Genomic DNA, 11451 nt, shown 5'->3' with positions numbered 1-11451 from the left:
AGTTTATAACAACAAAAGAACATGCATGATATTGAGAATACGTAGTTGCAACGTTCTAGTTAATGACCCGTCATAAACAGTTGGTCGCTGCGTAGTAATTGGAAATTGTTATCAAAAATAATAAAGAATATTTGCCACTGAATTAAAGCATTTACTTATAAATTTTCATTTATGATTTTTGTTTAAAAAAATATGGATAAAGTTATTTATTTTGAAGGGTTTTCATACCAGAACTATTTATTACAGACGTACGTATGCCTAAACCTGATTACCGCGGCAGTATGACGTCACGGAGTAGTGATTTAAACAAAAATCAAGAATTTTTCAGAGAATTATTATCTTTACAAATTGCAGATATGAAATTAAAGAATGAAAATATTTTCATATTGTAAATGTCTGTGATGAGTGATGAGTCAGCTTAGAAAAAATCAAGGTACTATATTTTGACCTGATTACCGCGGCAGTATGACGTCACGGAGTAGTGATTTAAACAAAAATCAAGAATTTTTCAGAGAATTATTATCTTTACAAATTGCAGATATGAAATTAAAGAATGAAAATATTTTCATATTGTAAATGTCTGTGATGAGTGATGAGTCAGCTTAGAAAAAATCAAGGTACTATTTTTTGACCTGATTACCGCGGCAGTAAGATTTGACAGACAGTTATTAACATTGGGTCGGCATAGCCTCCCCAAAAATCTAATTGTCGATCCGAGAGTTACATACTGCACTGGTATTAAGCATTTTGATTATCTCGATTTGATAAAATGAAAGCTGTTAACAGGCAACTTAGATAAATTGCAAACTGTATTTATAAATGTATAATTTCAAATTTGCGACATGTAGAAATGTAAACGATAGAACGTACACAATACGTTTAATGCTGTGCATCATGACGTTGAGAATGTAGCTGCATCAACTTGACACACTCAGGTTTACAACACCACACTTTCCTTTTACATTCTAACGCGATTAACATTTGTAAACGATTTTGCAACTTCCATATATGGAATTATCACGGAAATAGACGAAAATTAATAGGCGGAGCCAATTTCACGAAAGCAGAATATAAAGAGAGGTAACTCTTGCTGGTACAAAAATATTTCAAATTATATAGAAACTGTTACATCAATCTTTACTTTGAACATCTTCTGATTTTGTTAAAACGTATTCTAGTACAAGATATTCAAGTAATGCAAAATTGGTTAAGATATAATGTAAAAATGTAACAACGTATATACTGATAATGAGCATAATAATATGCAGAAACTAAAGTTGGTGAAATAACATTTGGAAATGTTTCCCATATATAATGACACACATCACTAATCATTGATATCAATACTAGGGTTTTGTGAGCCACGGCAATACTCTAAAGCATATCTTTTTTTTTTACCTTCAGCAAATAGTACTAGAATGCGATAAATGGAAGGCACTTTTGGCAACACGAATAAAGAGAACTGAACAATAAGCCTGTGCCTTCTTTCTTTAAAGGACTATGTTGGATTGTAGAAAAACTCATATTTTTGAACCACGAAACGATGCAAAGTTTACTATCGATAATTCCGTTGTATAACCAAAACTTGTGAATTTGTCCCATTTTAATGTTGAAATAAATATTCAGTGTATCCTGGCAACTCTGTTTACCTCCATTGGGAGGTATTTTGAGTCATAGGATGTGATTTAGCATTTTATTGTTAAATATATGTAAGCTGGCGTAGGTTAGGGTCTTTTCATGCATTGTGCTGAAACAATAGCACCTCTAAAATATGTGTATACATGCTGTCATTAGCTGTTACCTAGATTTGCTGTTATATGATCAAAAATAGAGAACTACTTTTATGTACAAGAAATACTACACAGAATATTTATTAAGTTTTGTAAGTGATGGCTTTCTTAGAGATAAAATAAACAAAGTATACATAAATGTGAAGAATGGGAAAATATATGGTAATAAAAATAAAAAGTTATGTACGAAAGGGTACATACAACTTTGGTTATAATTTTACTATTGTTAAAAGTTTTTTTCTTGTCAAGTCATACGCTAGAATTAAGGCTACTAATATAATAGTACTACTAGGAAAGACAACAGCCAGAATTTGGTCTGTATTAGTAATTAGTCGTATCAAAATCTCTATCAGATGTTGACTTGAAAATTTGAAAGTGGTAAGGTAGCAGCTTAACTGTAAATGTTACTCATTCCTATGCAAATTGGAATACCATCAGTAAAATTTATTTGTCGTTGAATATAGTCTTTTCAATAGTTTTCACTTCCTTGAAAAATATTTAACCTCAGACAGTATGTAACCTGGTGTTTTTTGGTTTTTTTTTAAGTTTCTTTTTCCAGGAAATGTGGTGTCTACAACGTTTTTAAAAATTATGCCTATATTCCTTTAAAGTCCGCTGATGTTGATTATAGGCAATCATGCAAGTGAATTATGTTCAGTGACTAAACACCTAAAAGGTATGATAAACGGAAACTACGCGACGGTAAATACCGAAAATGAGCGGATAAATACGTTTATTTACGATGATTTAGTGGGCGGGGAAATGGGCGGAGCTTATTTTATCTCCTATTGAAAAACGTGTAAAGCTGGATTATGCTGATCTGAATCATGATGGTTCGACAATGTAAAGCTAAGAATGTAACTTCTGTTTTGAGTATTCGAACACTTGGTATTGCTACTATCAGTTAATGTTTTGTCGTTTAACAAAATGTATTTGTTGAAATGCATGTTTACAATGTTAAATCGGCAAACTCAATCCAAGTATGCAACATTGGAGTTTACATACAAAGAAATACAATTGTATTTTTTCCATTACCAAACTGTTCAACTCAGATCAACAAGGCTGGATTTTTGGCAACGAATAGCCTCCATAAAAAATCGACGAAACCCTGATGTTATCTACGGGTCGTGAGTATTTTACATTTTACCTTCAATTTATTATATTTTTATTGTATATTTGATTCTACTTATTGTATGTTTGTATATGTTCGCAATAGCTATCGCTGAGGTTTAAACATTTCAAATAGTTCAAGCATATACAATTATGTACAACTACATGCCATGATACAGTATTGAAAAGATGTAATTTTCTCTCCTGTGAATAGGAAAAGGTATAGCATAATGAACAGTAACATGAAATATTTACATTTATAAAGAGTGAAATGAGTTATAATAGTAATAAAAGTGAATGCAACAACTGTTGTGCATCATATTGAATTGTTATTTCGAAGTGGGAGTAGGTACGGAAGAAAATATTTTGATGTGCAGTTTTAAATTCAGAATTTAATATATTTATACTCGTTTATGTTTGATTTTATTTTCTTATTGCTCATGGTTAGGAAGTTATCTAGATAGTAGGATAGTTATAGAGGCAGAACTTAGAGAGCAAGATGTGGCCATTGTCATGAAAGATATGATAGATCAGTCGTGAAGAAGGAGGTGTCTGTAATAGTTCTTTATAGAAAAGGAAAAATCACTGATGTTTCAAATATGTTTATTCTTTAGAGATTGTCGGGATTATTTTTTATCTTGGATGTAATACCTAGGATATCTTATAAATATCGTAACACAAATTCATAATGACAAACGATGAAAATAATGAGAAAAAAAACTGAAAAAAACCTGCTTAATTAAAATAGCACTTGATTAACGTTCGTAAATGCATGTGTAAAGAGTAATGTAAGAAGGAACGACTTTGTGCTAGAGATATATGCGGGTACAAGTTTGTTTCATCACTGAGGCCTCCGTTGCCGTAAATAGTGAGATTGTTACCGATGTTATTTGTTGAAGCTGTTCTGTGAGAATGGTCCTCTGGTGGGACAATTGATGACAATTAAATGACATAAATCTTCAATCGTAGAGATCACCAATAATGTTTTTAGAAAAGAGATCTTCTCTGAGGATGTTTAAATTGGTTCCAAGATATGTGTGAAAGATTTGGAACTTACGGCTACCATGGTACTAATATGAAGGCACTTTTTAAATTGAAGAATAATCAATTGAGTTTGTTCTTGAATATGTTAATGCTAACTGCATTTCACAGGTATTTGGTTCTAGTCACTTTTTGTATAATGAAAAAAAGATTTTGAAAATAATCGAGTGTTACAATGTGTTTTCTGGTATTGGGATCATTTCTTGGATTATAAGGAATAACATCATCCAAAGATTCGGGGACTAAAAGCAATAGATATGATGGCACCAGGAAGTTCGTCATTTTAAAACAGTATTAATTTATGTTTAAGACTTCTAGATTTGAGAGTTTCAAGACCATTTTCTTTGTAAAGGTTTGAAAGTGAGACTAATTTAATTGCTCCAGACGAGCTGTTTCCACCTGGATCTGTTCCAATTCATGATCCTTTAAAATTTTATGTCAAAATATCCTATACGACGTCTGCATACGTTAAGACTGACCTAATAGAAGTTCTTTCTAGGGACTTTCCGTCTAACATAAATTTTAATTACCGAACTTTGTGTTTGGTATTCGTAATGTGTTTACACCAGGAACCGTTTTTAAATAGAGTAACTCCAAGATGTTTATGGGATTCTACTTCAGAAATTTGAATATCATTCATGAAAAGAGGTGGATGATTATGTGGTTGATGCTTCTTAGATATAAGAATTGATTCGGTTTGCTCCGATTGAACTTGACGAGCCAAGGTATCTGCACATTTGCTGATCCCGTTAAGATTTGAGTGCAAGATTTCAGCAACGAGTTTCAAGAAGAAGATAAAGAGAAGTGTCATCAGCAAACAGCCAAGTGTCATCAGCAAACAGCCTATGATTGATTTATGTCCTAGAAAATGTCATTGATATAACGTTAAGAGGTCCAATATTAAGCCTCGGGGAACACCAGCGTTGATATTAAATAAGTTTGAAATAGATCCGGATAGAACAACTCGTTGTTGTCGATCAGATAAATAGTCTTTGAACCATCAAGACGATTACCAGATATTCCTGTCAAAGACAATTTATGTAATAGACCTTTGTGTCAGACTTGATCTGATGCTTTACTTTTTTGCTTTAATCAAGAGCTTGGCAGAAAGTATGATAAAATGAGGTAAGTTGAGGTACAGTAGAATATTTGGCGAAAAATCCAGACTGGAGGGAAGAGATTGTCATCAAGAAAGAAATCTAAAACATGCTTGTGAGCAATTTTTCCATCACTTTAAGGATACTTAGAAGCTTACTCTTTCATTTGAAATATTTTGAAGATCTCCCTTTTTTAAACACAGAAAATACATAGGCTAATTACCACTGTGAAGAAACTTTTCCAGACCCTTTATAAAGACTGAAAAGGCAGCGGAGTGGCTCAGCAAGTTCTAGTTAACGTTCTTTTAGGGTTTTATTATTATGATGTTCGGACCTACCGCTATCCCTACCTTTAATGATTCAAGTAGTGAGGCGTATTCTTATGGTGTTGTATGTATGTAATGTGTTTAACGTTGTTTCTTGAAATTCCTTGATGTTGTCAGCAAATTCAGTTTGTGAATGAAAATATATAAAGGCATTGGCTTTGTCATTGTTTGTTGTGTATGTTTTGTCATTGTTAGTGTCACAGTTAGTGGTGCAGTTGGTATGTTGCTGTTTTGTGTACATTTATATTTGGTTGGATAAATAGTTCCAATATTTTCCATTGATCAAATGATGTCTGGTTGTTATACATTAACCTTTCAGCAATTTTTCTTGCGTGATTGGTGCGTGCATTTCTTATTAGTTGTGTAGTCTTATTTCTTAACTGCTTATAAATAGCCCGGTGATGTGCATTGTTTTGCATATGAATTTTATCGTATGCTCTTTTGCGCTTTCTGATCTTTTTTTTTTATAATTTGATTGTACATCCATTGTGAACCTGTTTTTCTGACTATATGTGTTTTGTTATGAATTGTTTCTTGAGTAAATTTATGAAATTGTGATGTAATATTAAGTGCTTTTTCGTTGATATCGTTATGTTGTAGAGTGTACCAGTCGAAAGTTGATACACTTTGCCTTAGATTAACATTATCACCCCTTTTGGTATAACACACTACAATGTTGGAGTAATACCTCTAAAATAATGTTCTTTTAAATCTAATTTGAAAATACCACTTTAAAGTACTCTTCATATGTACTTATCTTACTTGCATGTCTCTCTTACATTACAGGTAAACCGTAAAGAGTACAACAGCCAGTGGCAAATGGCGAATTTCTTTGACAATTTAAGGTCAACAATGAGGGGCATGTCACCATCAAAGGTTGCAGAATGCTACACGAAATGGACGGAAAATGGGCAGTATGACAAGGTAGATCTGGTGTTAATGAATTAAGACAATAAATAGATTTTTAAAGTTAATATTTGTAACCATTTATATAATTTTGATACATCTTAAAATATTATTTTCGTTTATGATTCATCATCACTTAATCTTCATATTACAAGACAAGTGTTTATATGTTATTTACGTACAAAAAAAAGTGTATACATACACGTTAAGAAAGATTGACAATTTTCTTTTGTCAACGATTTTATTTTTGTTGGGATTTTACGTGGCATCAACATTGTTAAGGTCATTTTTTGATGAAGGAAGGCACCATGTGTCCCTTTGTGCATAATTTCAGGCACGACAGTAGAAGCACTGATCTTAAGCTGGCTGGAAAACGTCTTCACATACAGTAATCTAAACTCTTGTTGGAATTCGAACTAAATGAGTTAGATTGATGCCTTTATTGAACCAGTTTTGATAGAGCCCTACTCTGACCTTTCATTTAATACCCGTAAACGCAAACATTTGCATGTGCTCTAATCATAAGAGTTGTGGTGAAATTGTGATTGGGTAGGCTCAATAGTCGACAAAATGCTGTAACAAATTGTTTAAGTCAAAATGTTTTCAAACTATTTTTATAGTAATTTCGTTAATAATTCTGAAAACTTCTGAAAGAAATCAAAACCATATAACTTCACTGCCAACACTATGTCCAGTACTTATAACAATTCACAACATAAAACAACTAGCCTAATAGTTATACATTGTAATTTGTTTAGTTTGTAGAACTTCTTTTTCTTATATTTTAATATTCTTCTAAAATGATAATTTTATAATATTGTACTCATTTTTCTATCGGTATTTGATAATCCAGGACATGGAAGCACGCAATTTTTCTGCACCATCAATCATAGCTGACGAAGTGGCCAAATGTTTCCCGGTGACTAGAGATAAAATTAAGATAATGGACATTGCCTGTGGAACCGGTCTTGTTGGAGAAAAGGTAAATTCCTCCTTCAATTTCATTCAAAAGAACACATTTACATTTTAGTTTTTTTTCTATTTCCTAGGTCAAACTAAATGCTTAATAAAGCTACATACACCCCTGGCCCGCGTCATGTACTAAACATATAGGAATGGTAATAACTTTTCAACACTCGGCTATAAGTATCAAATGATTAGATCTATAGCTAGTTAGTCAGGCTGTAGTATATATATGTGGACTGTAAGGGATACTATGCAAATATTATAACCTTTTGAATAAAGTTGTTCATCGCGGTATACAAAGCTTATAAATGAATCATATCCTAAAATGAAACGTTGACTGCTCACTCACACATTCTGTAATACAAATATTTAGTTAATCATTCTAAGATATGTTACCGTAGTTGATAAAAGTATCTTCTGATGAACCTAAATTGCAAAACACAGTTATAAATTATATGTATAATAATTCAGAACATTTTTTACTTTACTTTCTATGACTCTCATCCTTCATTGTCTTTCCTCTCTATAATAGAAGTATTAATACAGTGAAACCTTGATCGCAAAATAACAACATTACATTGGTTATTGAAATTACTTTTGCAATATCTTAAGACATATTGACATAAAAAAGTTTACACGTTAAATTTGCTTCCATAAAAGGAAGAAAACGGTTTCAATTTTTGATGTTTTAGAGTAAATCAAGACTTTTGTAGTTGGAAACAAACAAATGCCCACCCTCCAAGCTTGGTTCCAGAAAAGAATACGACCTTTGACTTCCAATGAATGCATGGTTATGAAAAGTAGAGTATAAGACAATTGAAGAAGCATTAATAAACATTTTCAGTGTAAGAAGCATCCTTGAAATAATTAACATAGATATTGCCAGCTAAAATCAATAATGAACTATGTTTGACATCTAAGTATAATACAGTGAATTTCTTGCATATTAGACGGGGTAAAGAAATAAAGGAGCTACACCCCCCCCCCCCCCGTGTAAGGCTTCAGAAAGAAATATTTTTCACACGCCTTTTTATGCCATATTTAAGCCCCCCTTTTAGGGTAACGCTATCATTGATTTTTGGATGAAACAACCCCCAAGACCTGGACCTTTAAAGCAGAAAATCTGATTATTGCTCGCAACGTGTTTACATTTCTGGCCATTTTTTTCACGAAAAATTCATATTATTACAGTGGGCGTACAAATGGACCTTGACCATTAAACTTGAAAGCTGACTCCTTCGTGCAACACGTCGTCACGATATTCAACATATTTATTCCATCCAGGAATCATTTAGTGAGTTCTAACGGAAAAGAAATTACTTTGGATCTACAGTTATGAGATACAAATCTGAACGACAGAATTGTTGAACAGACATAACGTTAAGTCACTTTTATGCAATTTGTTTTTAAAATCAAAGTGTTTCCTTTGATCTTTGAGCTACAGACCTGACTTTCACTCATCACATTTTCTCGATGTGCTACACTTTTACCTTAAAGCTATGACATAAACGGAAGAAATTATGGACATGGCGGACAACTGTCGGATGGACGGACGTTGCAAAAGATATATGTCGCCCCCAGTTATTTGCTTGACGGAGACAAAGTTGAACGGCCACAAGAAATTTGTTATATTTTTTCATCACCCATATACCCGGAGAAGAAAAAAATTTTTTAAATTTTATGACATTTTTTCCCCCCGTTTTTGAATACAAACCGTTTTTATCCTGTTTTTCTTCCCTTTTTTCTAAACGACATTTTCTTTTTGTCATTTTTTTTGTAGCGGCAGCGTACGGCTTTACAGATATTGATGGTCTTGACCCATCTGAAGGAATGTTAAATCAGTGTAAGGAAAGGCGTCACTACAAGAATCTATATCAAGAATTCTGTGGTGACAATCAACTTTATATTGATAATGGTAAGGCTAAATGTGTGATAAAAAGCGAACAAAAATGTGTTATTCTAATTTTGATATTTCTCTCTTAACTAATGCATTATTAAAGAATTAAAAAATACAACGAAAGTGTAAGACTTCCTTTAAAACTACATGTGTAATATCTGCTTGTTTTATTTGGTTCTATGACACATGCATCTATAATACAAAACTTCTGATGAGCAAACGCAAATAATTCGAGACTCTTACACCAATAATGTTTTTGAAAGATGATTTACATTCGCGATTTGTGCCTTCATAATTGATGTGTTTTACCCTCTTACTTTTAAGAGAAACTAATGTTACCTCGTAAGTTTCTATGAATAAAATATTAATCGAATACTATTCAATTCAAACACTACAGCACATAGCAGCAGAAGTTCTTTATCTTTTCAGCTCATTTTATTTTGAATGTAAATATGACTACTAATAGTTATACAAAAATAAGAAATATTCATGAACTTTCATTCCTAGGTAAATATGACTGTTTGTTAGTGTGTGGTGGATTCGGGGAGAACCATATACCTTGTTCAGGCCTAATTGAGATGATTCGTATAGTAAAAACAGGTATTTCACTTCAGTGTTCTTATATTTTTCTGGTCCTTAGGGATCATTGATTCCACACTTAAGTGTTTAAGCTGGTACTAGGGGTCGTGCGGGATGTTGCACTTTTTCATTGATCATCCCTCATGTACACAATCAAACCGAGTCTGCATTTTTCATGTAATTTTGTTATAGTAAATGCTTCCAAGGAATCATACTTTTTCAGAATTTTATAAAGAATGAAAGGTTTGATGTGTTTTACGTTATTCAGATATTTTTTTTCAGTTTTGAAATCTTAGTCTCCATTCATGTATTTTTGATCGACATTAAATTTTACACATTTGAATTTGTACGAAAATACAACAGGAAATAAAGTTACCTTGACTGACATATTTTAAGCTTCTTAGAAAAACTCACGCTCAGTTTTTAGTGCAATTGATAGAACGTGTTCTATTTATTAAATTAGCATTATTCGTATCGGTTCTGATCAGATCAAACTACATACAAGCAGATTAGGAACAGAGGAAATCAGATTTGGTACCGATGTAACGTTGTCCCCATAGAATTATTTTGTATAGAATAAGGACCCCTTTCTATAAAATATCGACACCCTTTATAAAATAATGACCCCCTATTGTAACATACTCTCTATTAATTCATGTCACAGTCGTGTTTCTTTTGCTTAAATGTGTGGTTGTTGTTAGTTTGCTGCTGCTGCTGCTTCTGCTGTTGCTGCTGTTGCTACTACTGCTGCTTGTACAATAGTTTTCATTTAAATTTCATTTTTAATCTTAAAGATAATTACTATAAAAGATATGACGTTTTAAGGTTACTATAGAAAATTTTTGGATTTGTTGACAAACAGTATATTGTCATCTTTTATTAGTCATATGGAATGATTTATGTCATGTCCATGATAAAAATTGAAATTGCCCCGGTTACTTGTCCAATCAAATAGGCCACACCAGGTCCCGAGTAAAATGTAATAAACCAATTATAACGTTCATGTGTATCATGAGAAAACTTGAATATAATTCATGGTAATCACTTGCAATTACCGTTTTTAAACTCACGAGTAAACTCACGAGGTGTTGGTTCTTTTCCTTTTTTAATCGGGGTGCTCATTTGTTACAACTTGCACGGTGTATCAGATGTGGAAACGTCCTTTGCTCTAGTGCGTCTAGCTCTTGGTACTGCTGTGAAGGATTCGTCGGTGTGATAGAGTTTGTTGTCAATAGTACAATCATCATTATACCGTTACACACGAATATCAGTTACTTTGTTATTATCAGGCCAGATTGTGAAATAACTCGTTTGGCGCAGCGGGCGAAACGGACATATTTTTTAACAAAACAGACACAACAAATGTTTCTATAATGAAAATAATTAAGATTTAAGTAATAAAACAGATTAACTGTGTGAAAAAATGAGATGTGTGAAGTTGGCGGCCTAGCGGCCTGGCGGCCTGGCGGCGTGAAGTTGGCAGCCTAGCGGCCTAGCGGCCTGGCGGCGTGAAGTTGGCGGCCTAGCGGCCTGGCGGCCCAGCGGCGTGAAGTTGGCGGCCCAGCGGCCTGGCGGCCTAGCGGCGTGAAGTTGGCGGCCTAGCGGCCTGGCGGCCTAGCGGCCAAAAATTTTAATGTTGTAAAAAAATGTTTTTTTAACAATAAAAACGGCATTTAATTGAAGTTTTAAAGATAATTATTGTTTATTTAAACGATATATCTAAAGAAAAAATCACTTCA

At 33.1% G+C, this 11451-nt stretch overlaps 1 protein-coding gene across 1 annotated transcript; it reads left to right on the top strand.

The window, feature by feature from the left end:
- Positions 1-5362: 5362 nt before the first annotated feature.
- Positions 5363-9733, top strand: LOC132738347 (methyltransferase-like protein 27; the record flags this gene model as incomplete). Its single annotated transcript, XM_060725830.1, has 6 exons — positions 5363-5428; positions 6151-6288; positions 7124-7252; positions 8521-8530; positions 9017-9151; positions 9641-9733. Coding segments are annotated over exons 1-6 (571 nt in total), but the record flags the coding sequence as incomplete, so codon positions are not given.
- Positions 9734-11451: the final 1718 nt, after the last annotated feature.

Source organism: Ruditapes philippinarum, unplaced genomic scaffold, assembly GCF_026571515.1.
Source record: "Ruditapes philippinarum isolate M1 unplaced genomic scaffold, ASM2657151v2 ctg5301_1_1_1_1, whole genome shotgun sequence".
Lineage (NCBI taxonomy): Eukaryota > Metazoa > Mollusca > Bivalvia > Venerida > Veneridae > Ruditapes > Ruditapes philippinarum.
Note: the sequence above shows the minus strand (reverse complement) of the source record. Positions and strands in the feature narration are given on the sequence as shown.